The following is a 21,947-nucleotide window of genomic DNA, read 5'->3' as shown; positions in this document are numbered from 1 at the left end:
TTCCCCTGGTTTTATTTGCTTGCCCAGAGCACAATTTGAACAGTTTGCAGTCGGATGTACGTTAAGCTTTTGCTGGGAGGAGCACGGCACCTTATCCATCACCTCCGAGGAGCCGGGGGGGGACCGGAAGGGGGACCGGATTGGGGGGGGGGGGGGGGTGCGACCGCCACAGGCCAGGCCGCGGGTCCTCCCCGCCGCCAGGGGGCGCTGGCGCCGCCGGCTGACGTCTCCCGCCGGGGCGTGGCGGATGCTGCGGGGGCCGCGCTGACGGGGAGGAGGCGGCGGTGACCGGCTGCGCTCCGCGGGGCCTGGCCGCCCCACCGGCACCCCGCAGGTGAGTGAGGCCGTAGGGGTCCGCTCCGCCGTGCACCGTTACCTTCGGCTGGGCTTCGGCGAAGCTCTCCGGGCCCGTCCCCGCCTCCCGGGGACGGGCCCGGAGAGGCAGGGGGAGCAGGCCGGGCCCAGGGAGGTGGGGCGGGGAGGGAGGCTCCGGGCCCTCCTCCCGAGGAGGGGGTGTCCCTGTGTTGCGCCCCTATCCGAAGCGGACTGTGAGGTGCTCCGTGCTGTGGGGATGAGGCGTTCAGCACGGGGACCCCCGCCGAAAATGGAGGTGTGGGGCGGGCGGGCGGGTGTCGTGCACCTGCGGTCCGAGGCAGCCGGTAGCACCGCAGTGCAGGGGCGCCAGGCGGGAGGAGCTGCAGCCGGCTGCTCCGGGGGAAGGAGCCCGCTCTCGGCACCGCACCGCACCCGCGCTTCGCTGGGGGCTCCGCGCCGGTCTCCTGTTTCTCCAGCGGTGCGCTGTTACGGAACAGTGCTTCCCATGTGTGTTGTTTTTGAGAGGAAAATATGCTCAGCGTTATTAAATTGTTTTTATAACAGGCACAAGTAATAGCAACGTCAGTGTACTGCTATATTAACTGCAGAGTGCTTGTAGTCTGATTAATGCAGCTTCAGCGTTGGTGCTTCTTCGCTGTATGTCATATGTTTGTGCAGGTTTTGTCCAAGAGCTTTTGAGTCACAGATGGCACAGACCATTTGAAAGCAAGTTTAGCTAATTCGGCAGAAGAACCAACGTCTTGGTAAGCCATCAGACAAGGATAAAAGCAAAAACATGCAGATACGATAAGAAAATAATTACATCTTTCAGGGTGTGCATGTTTAAAACACAAAGTTGTTGTAGGAAATTGATTTAAAATAATAAAACACTTACCTGAGTTTTTACACACTTCTGCTATTGTCTGTTTTTCTGCTGTCCTCTTGAGAAAGAGAGGAGAAGGGGGTTGCCTTCTTTGGTAGTTAGAGGAGCAGAGTTCTGCCTCAGTGTTTTCTTCCATTGTCTGTATTTCTGCAAGAGAAGGGGGAAAGGTCCCACCTTAATAGCTTCGTAGTGAGAACTCAAATGAGTGCGCTTTGAAGCCATTTTTCTATCAGAATGGTTTTGGAATAAATGGGAAAGTAAGACAAACATGAGCAGTTCTGTGGGAGTTGGTGGACTGTTTCTCTGCCTGAGCAGTCAGCCAAATAGGTGTTTGTAGCAATGCCGTGCGGTATGGTACCGTATAGATTGGTCACCCTCAAGCTGTGGGACTTGTGTGACGGCTTCAGTGCGAGCTGCTGCTGAAATCTGTCCTGTTTGCTCTTGTGTGCTCCTGAGTGCCCCTTGAGCTGGGCCCTGAGACATCTGACTCAAGGGAGTAAATAGAGTGGAAACTATCCAGATGAATAATACACAATTAGTTGGTTTTTTTTTAGCTGGATTTGGCTGCAGCCAGTGCTGTGACAACAGAATGGATGAGTATGAAGGGAAAGCTGTTAGTGAGATCTTTCTTTCTGGTAGTATTCTGTTACGATAAGAGCCAAAGCCTCAGTTGTGCGTTGAGCATCAGAAGAAACTTGTTTCATAAAATCAAGTAGGTGTCTGTTGTATCTTGTGGAATTTGTGAAAGGTTCCGCTATCCTGCCTCTTCTTTAGTGAAGAAGAGAAGTGAGTGCGCAGTGGATGGCAAAGAGTGGTTATCAACACAGTAGAATATGCAAGATAAAGAGCAGGATGAGATACTGGCGGTGATGAAGGAATGTGGAACCTTGGAAGTGAGGGTGAGCAGTTTGAACTTACAGGGGAAAGACAAATTTTCCGTTGCTCTGAAAACTTCACATGCTTGGTGCCTGATGGTGCTATGTCCAGGACATAGGCTGCCAAGGGAAGGAAAATGGTGATAGAAAACTGAATTGAATTCTATTTGGATGTACTGCAAGGAGAAGGGATCGAGTTGAGTGGTCCAGCATTCAGATCGTAGCTTCACCAACTTCAGTGCTTTAAGTTGCTCTCTGTAGCTCAGAACAGCAGCAAAAAACTTTATTGGTTGGCTTCGTGCTGCGTAAGGAAAGTCTGGTCAGTTTTGTTTCCCAGCTTGATTTGGAAAACTCATCAATATTTAGTGTCCCTAATGTAAATACAAATACATCAGACAGTAGCAGCTAAGGTATTCAGGTCGGAATGCTGGCACATGAAGCGAGCAAAAGTGACTGCATCAAGTCAGAGCTGGAAATGAGCTGAAATACTCATAAATTAAATACAAATGCACCACCGTGTTACGTCTGGTGAGTCATTTTGCCCTCTTTGTACCTGGGTAACCTTTTTATGTGTCTGGAAATGAGCTCTTCACCGAGAACAGTTTTGATGTTACAGCTCTGGAAGAGTTACGAGAGGAGGTTTTTACTTACCAGTTCTGGAATTCTGATCCCCAAGCCCGTGCCTCGTTTGTTGATTTTAACGTTAGAAATGATTCTTAGCATAATCCAGTTTGGCCTTGTAGGTAACATAGACCATCGATTACAGCCTGTGATTCCTGGATTTAGCTTTGAAATGATAAACAGCTTTAAAAGCAGCCTCTGCTATCACTCTGCATGCTTTTTAAGATAAGCTGTGTGCTAACGTTTATTATAAACTGCTTTCCAAATTCAGTTCTTTAAGATAAGCTATGTGCTAATGTTTATTGTAAACTGGTTTCCAAATTCAGCATTGATCTGCGTGTGCGTATTTCCAAAGTCTGTAATACAGTTTAGAAAGGACACATTATTTTCCTTGGGAGTGAAAATTATTGAACAGGTACAGCTTCTCTTCTCACTTCATGCTGCTATTTGGAATATTATCCAGAGGCTGAGCAAGATACATTAGTCTGCTCCTAAGATTATGTCTCCAAGACACAATTTGGAATTTACTACGTGGGCTGTTTAATAGATTTTGCCCGTTTTTTTTTCTCAACCAAGTTTGTCACTGTTCCTCAGTAAAAGATCTTAACCTTTGAGCTGCCTTTTACCTACACGATCGTTAGGATTTTGCTTTTGAAAACCTTGCTGTGGCCTATACTTGTGTTTATTAGGAAGCTACAGCTTTCCATGATCGGAAGCTGCGGTTATGTATATGTCTGGTACTCTGGTGCCGTTTAGAAATTTGCAGTACGTGAGCAAACGTGAGCAGAAGAGGCAAGGAACACTTGCTGGTCCCATGGTTTCAGATGCAGGCATTTTTTATGCTCATCAGTGACCTCAAGGGTAGCAACTCTCCTTGTATTTTTCAGATATGCAGCAGTTGCACGGTAATTAAAGCAGTTTGATGTTCTTGTTTTTAGCCTTTATGTATGATTTTATAGAAATATGCGTTGATATCATCCATGTTATATTGCAGTGGAAGGCAGTGTTTAAGGTCGGGTTAAATATTAGCAAACTATATGTGGTTTGTATCCTGTATTTATATGTGGGAGAAGCAACTAAGCTGAGCAGTGCTTTATGTCATTTACTCTTTAAAGAAGTCACTGGATTATTTTTGATAGCGTTGACATTTTACTGATGGGCAGTTTTTAGAAAAGGCAGATTATGCGTATTTTATACATAATTTCATTATTTCTCAGCAACTAGTAGTGTGGTGGAGATCACAGGTGCTGTCAGAATTCAGCAAACAAATTAGTTTCAAGCATTTTACAGTGAAATATGTAAAGAGAAGTACAAGTTAATTACAGTTACCTGAGAGTCACTGATACTGACTGTGGAATGATTTCATTTGTTTTTTCATAGCCGTCCTGAAACTATGTGGAAATGGGGTGGTGGAGATGATTCTCCTTCCAAAACAGGAGTAAGTATTGAATTACTATTAAAATAATATTTTCTTAAGAATTTCTGATGTAGAGAATCTTTAATCGATGATATACTAATCGCATGTATTTGCTCTTTTGCAAATAAGTTATTTAACTAGTTTTACCATGACTCAGTTTTAGGACTCTAAAAAGTCAGGTTGGATTCTTGCTTCCTGTCTACTTGGTTTCTAATTTCTCACACAGCTGTTCTGTTCCTCTTCATTATGCTTATCTTGCTTTAAGAAGACATCTGTAGGAATTACATAAGCTTTATCCCAATGTATTTTTGTGTACAGTATGTCCAGTGTCAGCGTTTTATTGCCATTAGGTTCGGTTACACTGCTGGTTGTTACAATGCAAATCCAGTAAATGAGGAAATTTGTTTTTAGATACCTAGGATGCTTTGTTTGTTCTTCCTGTATTTCAAACAAATATTCCTGAACCTGTTTCCAAGGTTTGTAATTTCATGTGTCTGCTGAAACCAGTCTGGTATAGGTACATAAAATACATTTAAGTTTTAGCATTGCAATCTACTAGATTTGCTGAATGTTTTTTAAAAAAACTAAACAAACACCAAGTGAAGAGTTTTTGCAGAAGCAGTATTGCCTGCACCGTTTCCTTTGTTCAGAGTATACTTACCCTCTGCAGGCTGCAGGCTCACAAGATGCAAGAAGCATGTCGGTGACAGATTTGACCGAACAGCTGACAAGTACTGAACAGCTGGTAGCACAACTAAAGGAGCTTGTCAGAGAGAAGGATGCTGAGCTTCGAAATAAAGATCTTCAGTTAAAGGTACCGTGCGTGTGTTCTTGTCAAGACGACTGTTTAAAAAACCCCTTCAGTCTTGTTCATCGTGAGCTATTTTCGTAGATAGAGTCTTATATTTAGTTATAGCGACTCTGGGAACACACGAAGTGTTGGTCACGATCAACTGTTACGGTTCTTGGGTGTTACTGGTTTTTGCCAGAGTGTCTTCTATTCCAGAATTTTAACTGGGTTTGGGTATTACACGGGCAACGTGTGTTCCTTGTATGAGCAGATGCACTTAATAATTGCAAGGGGACAGACTGACTTTCCGAGAGCTAGGGGTGCATGGTCATTTTAGGCTAAATATAGGGAAAAATACCATCCAGATCATTACTGGGCATTTAGTGAGATGCCGGCTTACCTCAAACTGAATTTCTGTAGATAATTTTAAAAAATTTCTCCTTCCACTGTAAGTGTCTTTTCATTGTATAATGATCTTACTGCTAATACCGCTGTGTATTATCCTCTGCTTTTGACTGGCGTTAGGAAGGAAGGAACCAGAAAAAATTTATATCTAATATCCTAAAGACTTTCGAGGGTTTGTCTTTTTTTTTTACTCTGTTTTTTAAACAGTCATAAGGTTGGTCTGTTCCTGCAAGAGGCTATTTTTCCACTTTTAAAAAAAATATCTTCTGTGGGCACTAAAAGCCCAGTGTTTAAATACTGCATTTTCTAAAACCGATTGTAAATTAAGTCATCTCTTTAAACAAAATGAAATATGCATTTATATACGCTTATTATGAAAGTGTCTCTCTTTTTGCATTAAAAAAATCGAACAAACACCCTCTTCTTGTTAAAAAGTCAAGCCCTGAATTTGTACTGCTATCAAAAAATAGTAACATTTCTAACATTGTGTTGCCCTGGATTCTGTACAATAATAATAACCGTGTACAGAAAGTTGTAATAATGAAAGCAAGATTGTTTCATATATGCCAACCTGTTGCACATGACGTTATAATGTCTCTTCAGGGGAAAGATTTTTTTGGTAATAACTTTTAGATTTCTCTCCCTCCCTCTCTGTCTCTTAAATGGAAGAACTGAAAGATAACCATTCTATGATTCTATGCGTTTTTTCATGTAGCTAATTTAGTCCTTCATGACTCTGATGCTTGTAGGAGGAGAAGGAGTCTGCTGATGCCAAACTTTCCAAGTTGAAACTGCAAAACAAAGCCAAAGTTGCATCGTTAACCTCGCAGTTGGAAGAACTTAAGAAACAGTTATCGGTATCAGGAGGCTTAGAGGCAAAAGCAGAACAGAAAAAGGTAAGTGTCTTTACATTTTAAAGCAGACAGAATTTCTGTAAGGCTGTACACAGTTTTGCGTACTGGACTCAAATGTGGAACTGAAGTTCAGATTTTGAGCTGAGTCAGATTAGGATCAGGGTAGACCATGTGTGTGCTGTCAGTCCATCTGAATATTTCTATTTCATTCTTATTTTATTTTTTTTCTATAGACATTTAGAAAATTGTACATTCATTTAAAATTGTTCCAGTAAAAAAAAAAAAAAAAGATCTCAAACTTTTAACATGTGAAACAGGAAGATAAGTTTTTGAGAAGAAATGAAAACAAAACCTAAGTTGTTACTTTAATGTCCAAGATAAAACTAGAAATATAAAAATATCCTCGGAGACAAAATGTAAATTAAGTGCAGGAAAGTCTGATTTAAGTGATCAGTGTTTTACCATTAACAGAGACTCTCGGATTGGTTTTTAGTAGTGTGGTTGTATTTCTTCAAAATAGCATTTTTTTAGTCCATACAGGTTCTGAAATAACTTTAGTGAGATTTTACTATTTCTAGGACATAAATTTTTTAAAGGTATGCTGAAAGGGAGCAGAAACAGATCAGTTTGAGGACACACTTCAACAAAGACATGCAGTGTTCATGCTTCTGATCTCTTTTGTTAATAAAACATATTCTTAGGGATTGCACTTGATTTCTTTTGTAGTGGCAAGTAATTTTTGTAGCCCAGTAGTTACACCTACTGAAATTCTGATTGGAAACACTCAGAAACAATTTATGCTTTTTTTTTCCGCTATAGTCCCTTTCCCCTTCTGAGTTGTTGCCAGATAATAGGGGTTACAATTGCCAGAGGAAATGAGTGCCCTTATTGCACGTTCCAGTCCACTTTGCAGTCGTAATTATCATTAATAATTTAAATATGAAGATTTTTTTATGAGCTTGATGTAAGTTCTGTGCCTGCTTTGTCTTGCTTCTACGTGGAATGTGGAATGTGTAAGAGAACTGAAACACAAACCATGAGTAAAGTCCACTTTTTCTCACCGGTATTATCTAAACAGGTAGAGGTGCGGAAGTCAAGTGTTACCTGTTTACAGAATGCAAAACTCCTTGTTTTGGCAGGCTTCAAAAGATGGGGACCAGGAAAATGCTGCGGCAAATCGTGGGAAAATACTGGTACTGAGAAGGAGAATTGAAGAACTGGAATCCCAGATCACACAAAAAAATGAAGAGTTACAAAAAAAGGTGGTGTTTCACATGGTGCCAGTTGTGTGGCTTTTCACATTTGTGGTACAGGATTATGTTTAAATAGATTTATTTAAATACATTTGTGTATTAATTATATGTTACATTGCTAAACAAATATTCGGAGAGTTTTCTGTTGAGTAGCCAGAAAAGTTTATATGCTACAACCTGCCTGAGCAAACACGGCGAGAATTCTGTCCTTGTGTCTTCAGTGAGCAGTGAATCCTTCTGTAGTAATTTGAGAACGGGTGGGATAGGATACACAAATAGGAACTTTGTGGGTTAATGTCGTAGTTGAATCTTAGCATTTTGAACAAAAATGCTGTTTTGCTTCTTTTTTTTTTTTGTTGCAAAAATAAGTCGTAACAGGAAGAAATGTAGACGAGGGATGATTTCATGTTATGATTTGTAGCTGTTGTGTGCAGTGCTGTGTTTTGTGGACCTCACTGTTGGCTGTGGAGAGTGGCAACGTGAGTGCTGCAGAATTTCAGAGAGCAAGGCTCGCTAGTCAAAGATTACAGTTAAAATTGAACCAGGTTATAAATTTAACTAGTTTTTTCAGTACCCGAATGCAGGCAATAGGGAAATAATGCAAACCGTTCTGCGCTATAGATAGCAGAAGTACAGATTGCAAGCAGTGCTGACTTTTCATTTTCAGACTGTTGAACTGGAGGCCCAGCGGTGTCGCGGAACTGAGATGGATGCAATGCTGGCAGAGAAAGAGAAGAAGTTAGCTGAAAGAGACGCTTATATCATGGATTTACAGATAGCCTGTGGATCAAGTGGTGCTGCCAATGAAATACTCTTGCCCAATGAAGAATTGAAGGTATATTAGAAGCTCAAATATAAAATCCCCATAGAGGTTTCAAGAAATCAACAAGTTCTGGTGCGTTGTATGGTGGATCCTTCTCTGAAGCACAAATCCTCTGCACTTGCTCATGTGAATAAAAATTCTTTACTGATTATTTTCATTTATGGTTGTAGATCTATGTTTATTTACTACTTTTGTCAGTGTTATATATTTCAGTTTTGACTTCAGAAGCTGCTGACAAATTTCATTCAAATTAAATCCGAACCTGAATGTTGAGTTTAATGTTGCTTTAACTGAGGGAAGGGCTAGGAGGTGGCTTCGTGATGATTGCTTTATCTTTTTTTTTGGGTCCATTCTTTTAATTGTTTTTTGGTTTGCATTCTAAAGAATCAGCTGGCTCTTCAAGAGTCGTCACTACAAAGCATGCAGATTCTAGTGCAGAACCTTACCAAGAAGGTTGGAGACAGTGAAGAAAAATGTAGTTTGTTCCAGGAACAGATTGAGAGTCTTAAAAATACTCAGAGCAAAGAAAGAGAGCATTTCCAAGGAAAAGAAGCTACTTATATGGAAAATGTAAGTAATCACACTGTAGTGATTTTGGATTATTGTAATCATTCTTGGCATAAATGGCTGTTCGACAGACCACTTTCAATTTTGCTGTGAGCTGTCTGGCACATTTTTTAGCGTGAAAACATGGAAAAAAATTGTGTTTTCCTCCTGATGGAAAAATAGCTGAAGAAGTTTGGGGAACTTCTCCAGAAGTTAGCAGCTGACTAACAGGCCAAGACAAACAACGACAACTTGTTAAATAATACTTTAAAAAAAGAAAAAAGAAGTGAACTAGGGAGCATGTTACCCAGTCCTTGATGTTACCAGGTTCATCCAACTCCCTTGGAAGCTAAATCTCAAATTTTAATGTGATGTGGCTGATCTCTCAGCATTTGTGTTCTACCATGTATGCAACTATTAATCTGGCATCATTTGATGTCTGAATTTATTTTATCTGTGACAAAAATGCAACTTTTGATCCCAAACATGACCACACGTGTTCAGTAGTACACAGGGAACTAGTTTTGATACAGGAAAGAAAGAAAAAGACAGACAGTTGAGACTGTAAAAGCCATTCTGGAGAGCACAATGGTGTCACTCAGATACAAATCTAGGCAGGACTGTGTGTGAATTTATTCAAAAAATCATTAGTGAGATTCCAAAAATTATATCCAGTTTTTATAAAAATTGTAAGATAACTAACAAAGACATGTTAGAAGTAAAATACAAGTTTTTGAGGAGGAGGCAGCTAGGTTTCAAAGCTACTGTTTGGGCTTAATAGGTAGAAACTTGGGTTGGACTAGATGACCTTTAAAAGGTCCCTTCCAGCCCAGACTACTCTATGATTCTATAATCAGTGCAAACTTTCAGAAATTAGAAGTTTCAGAACAATGGCATCCAAAAAGGAAAGGTGAAGGTCTGTGATATTAAACAAAAATGAACGGTACCATGCTTCTCGTTTAAAGTTTGTTACTGTGGAATTGAGACAAAAGTTCTGTAAGTTGGAGGTTTATCTGCATGCACCACTGATGTCAGTAATCACTGACTGGATACTATGTTGGCTGTTAAGTGGAAGCAAAATTCAGACTTAAGATAAAATACACCATCTTGCTGCACCTTTAGTTACACAATTCAGTGTACTTCTACTATACCTGTGTGGGCTGGTTTTGTATTTACTTTCTCTGTGTTTTTAGATACGTGTGTTTCAAAATATCATCCAGGAAAAGGAAAAGGAACTGGAAGCACAGAGAGAAAAGCATGAGCAGGAGCTCTTTAAATTAGCTGCTAAATCTGACGCGAGTGCTGACCTAGAACAGGTATGTTGCTTTGGAAACTCAGTAGCTTGCTTTAATTTAGACAGACATGGGAATTTGGAACCTAGTAATTACTAACCTCTGCAGCACAGTTCGGATGTCTGGTTGGTAAAATAAAGATAAATCCTTTTTCTTTCTCTTCTGAAAGTTTTAACTCCTTTATTGATTGCTTGATTTTTTATTTTTTTTTTTCTTCTGCTAGCTACTGAAGGCCTTGAAACAGAAGCTCCATGAAAAGGAAGAAGTCATGCTGGGAAGGACACAGGTGATAGATGTCTTGCAAAAGGAACTGGATGCCAAGGACCAGCAATTGAGAGTAAGAAATAGCATATGTGCACAACTGAACTCATCAGGTCAAATACAGGTTGAAAAAGCTTTTTGGTTGTGCATAACAAGACAGTTTTGCATAACATACTTGGACAGTTTTCTGGGAGACTTTGACATGTGCTAATAATGCAAGCATAGTTTTGCAAACGAATCTTAATGCCAATTAGGAAATTAGTTAAAGGAGAGGTGAAGTCCATAAAGTAGAAAACTGTCAGCTCTCACGCATAGTTTGTCTTGATTCATTTTGGGAACTTGCCATGTAGGGAAAACTTTTTTCTGTCAAAAGATTTCAACTTCTCTAACTAGAGACTGGAGTGAGCCCCAAAACTGAGCCTTTCCTTTTGCTGTATTTCTGCTGATTGCAAAAGCAGTAGCTAAGCAAGGTTCTTTCTGTTTAAGCACCTAGCATGAACTCTGTTTACACCCTTTTGAGTGCTGCTGCTTCAGTTCAACCACGTAGAAAAAGGATGTTTCGGTCTCTCAGATAGGCTTCTGGGACTCTTGGCCAAAACGGACACATTATAGCCTGTCTGGGATGTGCCACGTCCAGCATTTTAGCTATGCTATCTCCAGCAAATTTTCCACTTACCAAGAGGGCTTCCATCATCAAAATCTTACTAGAAATACTTTCAACTATGGACCCAGGTAGTTGTCCTGCTCAGGTAGTTAAGCCTGTTTCAATTATCCTTCCCATTTGTTTTTCTCCTGTCTTATGAAGGGTTGTTTTGTTTTGTTTTGTTTTGTTTTTTTCTTTTGGGTTAGATATGTCTTCCTAAAGTGGTGGTCTGCAAGAACTGATGGTACCTAGTGCTAGTACGTTGAGGAGACAGAAATGCACACCTTCAGGGGAGGGGGAAGGTTTGACTGTGACAACATGAACTTCAAGCACTTAAAGCTGAGATTCCATTACAGTTTAAGTATTAAAACAGCAGGAAGCCTTGCTTTATTTACATAAACAGTTTTAACCGTATTTTGGAAATATTCCCTCTGCTGTTCTGCACAGCTTCTTAGGACAGTTTGTATTCCTAGGTTTACGTATCATCAAAGTAGTTTTTTGAACAGCAGGTCTAGTGGCTGCGTAGCTTTTGTAGTAGAGGCAAGTTACCAACAGTAGTCCTGATTTCTGATTAAAATATATGTAGGAATACAGATGTAATACTTGAGAGTGGTACTAAAAATACTTTGCATTAAAATATAAAATGTTGTGTGTTTTTTTTTTTTTTTTCCCCAGGAGATTAATGAAAACCTGAAACGTGTTCTGTCTGAAAAAGAAAACCTCCAGTCTAAACTGGATGCTGAGAAACATGTAATGAGAGCTCAGTTAAGAGACATGATGGAGAAACATGAGCTTGAAATGACAAAAGTTAAGGAGAAATATAATGCTGAACTGCACGAAATTCAAGAGAAACATGAAACTGAGCTGCAAGAGAAAGATCAGGCTCTGTTTCAGCTTAAGAAACAAGTGGCAGAATTAAGTGCTAATGGACAGACTAACTCAAAAGAAGTCGGAGATCTGGAGTCTGTAACCAAAGAGAGGATGGAAGATTTAGAAGGTAGTGTATTTAAACAGTTGTTACGTATAAAGGCTTCCTTTGCCCCATACTATTACATATGTACGCCAATGTCGTACCTGTTGCAAGTAGAATCACATTAAATTTGGTGGAAGAGTTACTGCAGTGCTAATTAAAAAGTGTCTGTGATTAAATACTATAATAGTGAGGGTTATAGGAATACTAAGATAATCACATGAACTGTAAATTTCTCACTATGTTCCTTAGTGTTATGTTCTTCTTTAAATGCAGTTGTCTTGTATAAGTGTGTAACTTCCAGTAGCTAAAGAAATTAAACATAGGTCTTGTGTTAATAATCTTTGTAGAGTTTTAAATAATTTTTTGTGTCTTGTTTCTTAGTACAAGTGAAATTGAAAACAGAAGAGGCCAGCAAATCGGAAGCAAAGTTTCTGAAAATGAAGGCTTGGTCTAAATCGAGAATCAAGCAACTGGAGGATGAACTAAAAAACGTATGTGTAACATTGTTTCACGTTACATACTTGTTTTTAAAACTACTGTGCTTGGAGATTTAACTGAAAAAAAAGTCAAATATAGGATAAATAGAATAGTAAAATAATTTATTTAATGGATCTTTATATATGAATAAATGTATAGAAGTTGAATGGACCTAAAATGTTGATACAGGATGGATTTTAACAAAAAAATAGTACAAACTGGTGTTACCAGCATTCAGGAGTAAATTTGTTAGGGATTATCTGGTTTATAGCACTTTCAAATATTAGAAGAACAGTTATTCTAAATCTTACTAAAAATTCAGAAGAAAAAGGTTGCACTGACTTTGCTGTGTTTTTGGTATTTTTGTGCATTTCCAAAACTCGTAACTTTTTCATTTTAGTTTTCGTCAAAGAATAATGATGTATCTGCCTTAAACAATCGTGTCTCAGAATTAGAAATTGAAAATGAAGAACTACAGTCAAAACTGCAATCGTTACATGAAATCAGAACTCAAAATGGTAAGAAGAAAAAAATCTATTTTGCAGATGATTGAAGTTAAAGAGCCAAAGACAAATGAACTTTCTCAGTTTCATTTTCAAAGTGTGTCTTTTTTTAAAACAGATTCTGAAGTAACTTCATGCAACTCTGAGCAGTAGCATACAGAATTTAACTCAGAGTTACAGCTCAGCTTTTCCTACCCTAAATCCACCTGTGTGTAATACTTGTTGCATTTCAGCATAGGCGGAGTATGTGTAAACTTTTCCAGGAAGTAGAATAGGCATCTTTTTAGGAGTGAAAATGAGACCAGACGTATTTGGGAAATTTATCAGAGTATATACAATAAACTTTTGAGAGCAGTATGTTTCAAGTAAAATAAGAATTATCGCAAATATTTTTGTTCTGTAAGAATTTGAGATAGGAATTTTGCTTAAAGCCTCAGATAGTTTAAAGTAGAGCTCTGTGAGAGATTTTTCTGTTTCACCATGTGTTATTTTCTCTTACTTCCTTCCTGTAAATGGAAAATGGTAGAATTTTTAAGTTCATCAGTCTAAATTGTTAGCAGGTTAGAATTAAAGCACTCATCAATATTTAATAATCAAGAAGTCAATTTCCTGGGTAGATGGACAACACAGCTCAACAGAGATCTTCTAATTGAAATGAATTATCGTCAGAAATTTCATTTTGAATCTTTCTTTTAATTTTTTGTTGATCTCCCTACTGGTTTTGTGTCCTAATGAGCCAAATTTATTGTGTTTTTATAGAAGAATTGCTGACTAAGCTGGAAGTCTATGAAGAGCAGCAAAGGAAGTTACAAGCTGATCTTGACCAGGTTACAAAGAGGGCAGCTTCACAGGTTAACTTGAAAATTGATTTGTATGAGCTACTGATTAACTCAAACAGTGCTAATTAGACTTTGAAATGTGTCTTAACTGGATTTTGGAGATGAAAATTAGTGATGTATGGAACTGTCAGTGTCAGTAGCTGCTCAGTGGGATAACAAACTGACAGGTTTTGAATTACTTAAAAAGATTGATTTCTACTTACTTTTCAATGTACGTTAAATTACGTTTTTCCAAGCAGTTTACTATTAACATGAGTCATCCAAGTGTGGCTGTTATTCTGAGTACAAAATGAATAGAATGGAATAATAGCTGTAACCTTGCCAAATGTACGGGTCCGGATAACAAATTGAGACGACTCAGAAAATCCTGTGAAAGAGCTTTAGATGGACATCAATCACAGTGACTTTGTGCAGCCCTAGCAGCAGAGCCAATTTGAAACAATGATATTTTGCTAAAAAATAATTGGTTTTTTTCCAAATTTTATGGAGAAGTTTTTTTTTTTTTTTTTTTTTGTAAAAATCTTGAAATAGTTTTAATTTTGATGGGAAAGCAGAAACAGTTTTATTCTGTTTGCAGAAAAAAAGGTTAATAGAGGGTTTCTTATCCTGTATAAAGACAGTTGAGTATTGTTTTACTTTGTAACATTGCTAAGATGAAAATGTGCAACAAAAATATTTTGATTTAAAAAGCCATTTTTTGTTTAGGAGTGTTTCAGATTAAAATCGCAACTGGCAGTAGCATTTTTGATATTTCACAAAGTGATGAGGCTTGCTTTTTACATCATCTACGGTAGCAATTGTCGTCACTTTCGTAGATTTTTATTTATGCAGAGTGGTGAATTACAATGGATTGTTTTCTCTGTGAATGGTTTGCCCACTTAAAATGGTTTTTATGTTTGCGGTGGGGCTTGGTAAATATATTTTCAATGCCAATTTGTCTTGTTAGGCCAGCGAATCAGGTAGTGTGGATGAATTGCAGAGTCAGCTCTTGGAGTGGCAAGAAAGCATACCAGAGTCAGAGGAGCCGCATGATCAAGTCAGAGAAGAGAAATCTGCTATGGCCTTGAGAATGGCTCAGATTGAGGAGGAGAGAGAAGGTGAATTGTTTTATTTAAGATAAAATTATCATACTTATACGTGATATATACATATGTGTCTGATAGCACACCACCATGACGCATGTCTGTGGTCACAAGATTTGTATAGTAAGTGAAGTTGCTTAGATTTGCAATTTCTGGTTTTCCCCATTTCTGTGAATCTGTTTTTCATACATTGATTTTTTTTTTTTTTGTCATTTTTATGAGTAGATGTGCTTGCTTTACTTGTCTTCTGAGTTGCTGCTCTGTAAGACTGCTTGAATTTACTTCAAAAGCTTATTGTCTGCGTATAAATGATCAATAATAAAAAGTTCACCGTTAAAGTATTAAAACTGCCTGCCTAGAGCAAGCAGTGAAGGTGTGGGGAACTATAATATTAGTTAGAATTTGATGAAAGAAGGTAGTGCTTTAATAAAATGTACTTGAGACAGTTTCTCTTTAAATATAATTAATGAGAAACCTTTCTTAGAATATTTAATAATCTGTTAGTAAGTGTCACTTCTGTAAGTCAGCTGAATGACATTAACTGGCAATGGTTTGGAGCTGATTAAAAATACTAAATTACCTACAGAAAATAGCATTACAGGTAACCTCAGGTTTTATAATTTTCTAAATAATTAATAAAACAGATGATGAGAAAATGAAGCAGCTTTTATTAAAACTTATAAAAGTCTGGTTAGCTTTTACTGCTTTTTTCCATGCCATCTAATACTATATTATAATTTTTGTCCTGTTAGTTAACTCCGTGGGGATAAATGGCAAATTTTAATGTGCGCAACCTACTATTGTAATTAATGAATTAGTTAACTTAGGCCTTCTGTTTTTAATCTGTGATAGAATAATGTACAAGATCAATTTGGAAGTTCAGTGTGTAAGCATAGAAATGTTTTAGGGATCACGTCTCTTCTTTTTGAGCAATTTAAGCTTATAATGCTTTGGAATTCAAAGAGAATAATATTCCCTTCATTGAAACTACCTGTTATCTCATCTGCAGTAACTACAGATCCACGTGAAATATTAATAACAGTTGTAAAATTCATCTGCGTCAGCCCGTGGTTTAATTTTGCATTTTTTTCCCCTTGGGATAAGCATGACTTTTCTGTTTCTTTTTTCCTGCCGTTACACCTGATGAGCGCTCAGCGTCCCTTCCCCCTCCACTCCTACCCTACACTGCGATTTGGTCAGCCAGTGAGAACATCGTTTCCCATCAGTTTTGTGCATGCAGGTTCCTGCAGCGATGGCAACTTGTAATGTTCTGTTGCTGATTTCTTCTGGTTTTTACTTCTTTTGAGGAAATCGCCAACAGTACCTTATAAGATTTGCCATTGGTGGTATGTGGTTTTTAGCAATACATGTAACAAATGCTGGTTTTAACTTGATTTTTTTTTTTTTCTGCCTTGCAATACCTGTTTCTTTGTTTATATTAACAGAATCAGGTTTCTTCATTTTCCTTTGTAGTAACAGCTGACTCCATATTTATGTTGTAACCTTATCTAGAGAAAAATTTCTTGGCTTGCTGCAAGTGGTTGTGACTAAGTAAAAATCAAATTCATTTAAATATTCTTGGTAGTACTTGAAATTCAGCAGTATTTAAAAAAAAAAACCCAAAAATCCCAATTGTGTTTCATTCCATAAATTGCAGAACTTTACATGCACTAATATTAGGTACCAATTTTTTAAGCGATGTGTAAACCCAATGTTCATTCCTATGACAGTTTGCCATTTGGCAATTGTCTCTTCTGGGTTGAACGCGTGGGGAGCTGCAAAAGCATAGAGGATGACAGTATTAATTACATTTATAGACTGGGGCTTGTTTCCTCTGCAAACCGCTAAAGATTTAGCGTGAACAGTGACACAAGGAAATACAGACACATCATTAGTTAATTGAAATGCAGTGTTTATCTGAAGAAAAGTGTTCTGGGAAGTTTCTCAGTTTTTACGTTAGGTATAATTGTAAATTAAAAGCTCCATAAGCAGCTGTAAAGCAATAGAAAATGTATTTATTTACTAATTGTTGTTAAAGCAATGCTTTAACTGAAAGTGTTTTAACACTTGCCTAAGTGTTCTAAATCATTCTAAAACTCTAATTTCTATACTTCCATTTTTCATGTGACAATGGTAATGTCATTCTTTTTTCATTATCAAATACTTAGGAGCCTAAATATTTTGGGTTCCTCAAGGACACTGTGTTACTCATTCTGATTATACTTAAAAACAGGTTGCCTCAATTTCAACTTTGAAGAAATTGAATTTTTGGTTTTTTTTATTTTCCAAAGAACGGGTTAAGTTATTATCTGGAATAATGCTTGCTCCTTGAATTGCTTCACTGACTTCAATGTCAGTTCTGGTAAACAGAGCTTCAAGGCATGTGATCGAAATTTGGCATTCTTTTTATGGCTTTTTATAGCTTATGCGTAAGGATTAAAAAAAATTATAGAACCTATACTTGAAAATAAACAAAGATGTGTAAAATTACTGCTGATAAAGTGACAGTGCCAGAAGCCAAAGTGTAATTAAAGTCAAAAGTAAAACCCAATTTAGCAGTTCTATCTTAAAAGGGTCCTTAATTTTTTTCTTTAACTGTTTTCCTCTAATCTTTTCTGACAGAACTTAAATCTAGTAGGTCTTACAGAATTGGGCGGTAATGAAATTTGTGGTATAAGTAATGCTGGCACAGCTCAGAGGAAAGCTGAGTATTCCCCGAAGGGCTGAATCTCCTACTAGTTTCTGGTGTTTACCTCACAGATTCATCGACATAAGTTCTCTGAATTCTGCATGCTGTGAGGACAACTGTGGAGTGATGTGGTTAAACTGAAAGCTAAATTTGTAATGATCTAATTAATCTAATTTTCAATTAAAGTATGGAGCCACCTTTACTTTCATTTCTGTTCTCTGGCTGTTCTGTTTTGTCTGCTTTGCATGAAACATCTATTTCCTAATCTGTTACCCCAAACATGTTTTGTCGTATCACAAAACAGATGGGAATGTACTTTAAATGAAAAAAATCATTTCTAACAATGAACAGGATGCATACCTAAGCTTTCATAGTCTCAATTTATTCAGTGTGGTTATTTACAAGTGATTCTGTATTTGTCTTCCAAAGAATGGTATTATTAATTTATGATAAGATGGTGTGATGCCAGTTTGCAGTGTAACACATGCTTGTGACTTCCTCAAGTTATCTGGCTTTGTAGCTCATACTAAAATTAAAGTTGAGAGGCACACATGTCATTTCCATAAAAATGACTGTGATTGTTCAGATTATGAAAACCACAGCTGTTTCAGCTGATGCCTTTATCATACAAATTAGGTGTATTTCAACCTGGTAAATGGAAATGAGACGTAATTTGGCATTGTAATTGGCTGGCTTTTTTTTTGGTATCGGCATAACCTCACCCTTTCCAGTCTCCTGTATAAAGTCTTCATTTAGAGCTGATGAAGAAGTAAAGCTAGGCTTCAGTTTGCTTCTTCTTACTGAGATATGCAGACTTTATTCTGATGTTTTACGTGGTGATGTTGGAGGGAAATCACAAGGTGAACGCGATGGATTGCTTCCTTAATCTTGTTCCTGTCAGTCATTCATAGGGACTTCAGCCTGTCCCTGATCTCTTTTCATGTAGTCGTGTCTGATATAAATGTAACTGCTTTCCTGTGGCACAAAACTGATTGAGGATGACTGGTTCTTTCCTGGCTGCTCTGATCCAGCCATGGTCTCAGGGCAACAGGAGCTGGAGGAGGAACTGACCACAGTTCAAGGAATGGGCAGGCTGCAGCAGGCAAGAAGAAAAGGCAATCAGACCAGCAGGAAGCTTCAGGTGGGTTAAAAGAGATAAGAGTTTATTTTTACCTGTATGTTAATGAAAGTATGAGAACTACTATTATTTATATGGTGTTCTGCACTTAAAAACATTAAGAGCTTAAGAACTTAGATTAGTTACGTCACTGAAAACTTTGGTTAATTTAATGACCACATATGTAGCCAGGAAATGAGAAATTCCTGTGGCATCACACCTCTGTTCCTTGAATAACTAGGATACTTGATTTTACATTGAAAAATAACAAGCTTCCATCTGGAGTAATTCACGTGCTTGAAGCTATGTGGACGCTTAATATGTGAAGGCTATTTTTTGCGTAGATACAATCTTTACAAATCTATCTGTTGGTTTTGCTTTCCTGAATAATTAGTAAGTAGTGTCAGTTCATTCAGGTGTACTTCTAGGCAGCTGATGCTATAACTTGCATGAAGAAATGATAATCTTTTGTGAGAAGAATTAGGATATCATTGTCACATTGACATACCGTTGGAAGAATGATTTTGTTCAGTTAACTGATACTCTGAGATTCAGAGGACTCTATTACCTGTAGAAATGAGGGGGCCGATTAAGGTATCCAAACGTAGTTATCCGTTGGCCTTTCAGATGCCTGAGAGTGTCTTCAAAAGCCTGGCAGATACCATACAAAACCTCAGAGAGACTTGGTTTTTCTGGAAATAACAGCTGGAAGTTGGGCAGGCTACTCTAGTGTCCACAGCAATCCCACCTGAATCAACTTGATGAGCTTTAGGACTTTTAGTTGAAACTATGCTTTTAATAACAGAATATGTATTTTACCCTTGCTTCCTTTCTTCTTTAAATTAAACTTCATCCTCACGTTTTATGTGTAGGAAGAATACAACTTTGATGGAAAACCGTGCTTTCAAGAATTGAACGTCACCTCGGATAGCACTGATTCAGCTGAAGGAGAAAATATGGGAGGTTGGTGGCCAGAGTACACTTCACCTGATGCAGGTGTGATAGCGACTAGACAGTTTATTAAAGCATGCACAGCATCTGTATTTTGTGTCTATTTTTGTTTTCAAATTCAACTAACAGCCCATTTGTGGTGTACTCTAATCTTTGTTGAATTTTTTTGGCTTGCGTTTTCTTCCTTTTCATTTTAAAGCATGTGCGTGCTGGATGAACTGCCTAGTTTTGGTTCAGAAGTAGAATATAAATACGGTTAAACACTGGAATTGGCTGAGCCTCGGTGCCCGTGAAATATCCGATGTGGCAAGATGATGTGTTTTTTAAGTTACAAGTCTTGTTCCTGTGACTGTCTTTCCAATCTATATAACTGTTGCGTTGCAAGACAGAATTGCATTCCATTGCTGTATGCTTCTTTCAATTTAAAAATCAAATTACTACCATTTGAATGCAAATGTTTTTATATTGGTGGTAAAGGCTGTACATATATGTTGTTAAAATGGAGTAGACTCACTTGCAAATTTTGATACAGACCAGTTTACTTTGTTTATTAATAAGTGTTTAAGATCTGATCCTGCAAGTACACAATTAACTTGTGATTAAAGTAACGTGCGCCACACTATTGATTGAGCCACAATATTGTTTAGAATATTCCTGCCAGGTTCTCAGAGTTCTTGAGCTATGCAACTTTATTTTGGTTTTTCAACAGTTAAGGGTACTTCTGCCATCTAATTTTTGGAAATGCAGGGCCTCAGGCATTTCCACTGGAGATGGTTGAGATCAGATTGTGCCCGATACTGGTGAGAATAATGAATAAAAAGCTGGAAGTATTTCCAGACTTCAGGAGTTTTAGTACACCTTTCTTGAAATAATATTTCTTCTCTAACTTAAGTAGGTTTACGGAGTGTGGTGGAAGAGTTGGAATTGGAAAGAAATCAACTGCAGGAACAAATTCTTTTTCTAGAAGAGCGTTGCCAGAATTTGGAAGATAGGCTGCAACTTCAAGGTAGAATGGAGACTCTTCAGGTGAGCTTTTGTAGATATTCTTACAGTCGTAGCCTACAGTAAGTAAAAAAAAAGTCAATTTGCAGCTAGCAGGAATGTCTAAAGCCTACTTTACACTTCATAATTATGTTGGCAGAGTGTGCACATGCTATATTATGCTCTGAAGTTGAAGCCGGTCACTTCTGTTCAGCACACTGAGAAACCTGTTGGGAAGTCAGGCTTTGTTTTTTGTTTTAGAAACTTAGTAAAAGGCAACATGATTTTCATTATTCTTTGCAGGTGGCCTTTGTCAAAAGGTCCAGAATGAGATTTTGTTACTACTGGCATAAGGCTTCCTCTTCTTACATCCCTCAAGTTTCTTTTCTATAAGTGTGTGTATCATTATTGACACACACACGTATTTATAGAAAATAAACTGTATAAATACAGAAAAATAATTAATAATATAATATTTGTTTATATACATATACAATCTAAACACTAGATATTAATTCAATACAAATTTATGTTGTAACATTATTCAGTGAAGACACCAAAAGGAACAGTAAAGTATATATTTCTCAGCAAAGTTATTTTTAGTGTTGCCTGACTGACAAGTTATTATGTTTGATAAGTTGTAAACCTTATTTTCACTAAATTACACAACTGATCTCTTAATCAAACTCTTTCAGGCATGGTTCATTACTTGTAGTTCTTTATCTGTTAAATTGCACATGTATATAAGAAAAAATAATGATTTAAAGATGAAAGACAACTGTATGTTAATTGTTACTTGAGAATCTTGTAACCAAGCCTTTCAATGCAGGTAACGTTTGGTGTAGATGAAGAAGGGCAGCTATTGAGGGCGGTACAGGTGTGTTCTGCCTCCTCCAAATGCTAGCTTACTTTCGTTAGAGGTGACACGTTTGCCGGTTTGTCCTATTTGCTGTTGATTCTGGATATGTGTTCTGCTTTTGGTTTTTGGTTGCTGTTGTGAGATTTTTTTTTTTTTTTTGTTTTATTTTTGAATTGGTGCAGTGGATCTGCCTAGAGTAGGGCATTTGTACTGTGTTTGGGGAAAAAAAAAAAGCTGTGTGAATGAAGCTTGCTTCCTTTTTTCTCTTCTCCACAATCTGCAGGTTTCAACTTTCAACCTAAAAATATAGGCAAAAAAATTTGCAAGTTTGGTAGTATTTTCAAACCAATGAGGAAAGTATTTTTTTAAAGCAGTAGTTTCCCCCGTTGAGATAAGTAAGCTGCCTTAACACAGTGTGAGTGTGTGTGTTGGTTTGGGTATACAGCAATTGTCCTTGAGTTCATGCTCAAGGAAGTGTTTCTGAAAGGTGAGTTGTGT

The 21,947-nt window shown here is 37.8% G+C and overlaps 1 protein-coding gene across 8 annotated transcripts in view; it reads left to right on the top strand.

The window, feature by feature from the left end:
* The first annotated feature begins 248 nt into the window (after positions 1 to 248).
* The window catches only part of LOC104477053 (uncharacterized), a 42,631-nt gene continuing 20,932 nt past the window's right edge, over positions 249 to 21,947 (top strand). The window contains exons 1-18 of one of the 8 annotated variants that reach the window (XM_086749899.1): positions 249 to 334; positions 4,075 to 4,132; positions 4,782 to 4,925; positions 6,056 to 6,202; positions 7,300 to 7,422; positions 8,081 to 8,248; positions 8,621 to 8,806; positions 9,976 to 10,098; positions 10,298 to 10,411; positions 11,654 to 11,975; positions 12,333 to 12,442; positions 12,829 to 12,946; positions 13,691 to 13,782; positions 14,717 to 14,867; positions 18,573 to 18,682; positions 19,531 to 19,621; positions 20,505 to 20,635; positions 21,420 to 21,467. In XM_086749899.1, the coding sequence (XP_086606025.1) occupies positions 4,088 to 4,132; positions 4,782 to 4,925; positions 6,056 to 6,202; positions 7,300 to 7,422; positions 8,081 to 8,248; positions 8,621 to 8,806; positions 9,976 to 10,098; positions 10,298 to 10,411; positions 11,654 to 11,975; positions 12,333 to 12,442; positions 12,829 to 12,946; positions 13,691 to 13,782; positions 14,717 to 14,867; positions 18,573 to 18,682; positions 19,531 to 19,621; positions 20,505 to 20,635; positions 21,420 to 21,467 (2,223 nt within the window). In that variant the 5' untranslated portion in view covers positions 249 to 334; positions 4,075 to 4,087. Of the gene's footprint in view, positions 335 to 4,074; positions 4,133 to 4,781; positions 4,926 to 6,055; positions 6,203 to 7,299; positions 7,423 to 8,080; positions 8,249 to 8,620; positions 8,807 to 9,975; positions 10,099 to 10,297; positions 10,412 to 11,653; positions 11,976 to 12,332; positions 12,443 to 12,828; positions 12,947 to 13,690; positions 13,783 to 14,716; positions 14,868 to 18,572; positions 18,683 to 19,530; positions 19,655 to 20,501; positions 20,636 to 21,419; positions 21,468 to 21,947 lie in introns of all 8 variants that reach the window. The other 7 variants (XM_086749898.1, XM_086749897.1, XM_086749896.1 and 4 more) reach the window with 7 other exon arrangements.

Source organism: Chlamydotis macqueenii, chromosome 5, assembly GCF_036417535.1.
Source record: "Chlamydotis macqueenii isolate bChlMac1 chromosome 5, bChlMac1.mat, whole genome shotgun sequence".
Classification (NCBI taxonomy): Eukaryota; Metazoa; Chordata; class Aves; order Otidiformes; family Otididae; genus Chlamydotis; species Chlamydotis macqueenii.
The sequence above is the reverse complement of the archived record's forward strand: the minus strand, read 5'-3'. Positions and strand labels throughout refer to the sequence as shown.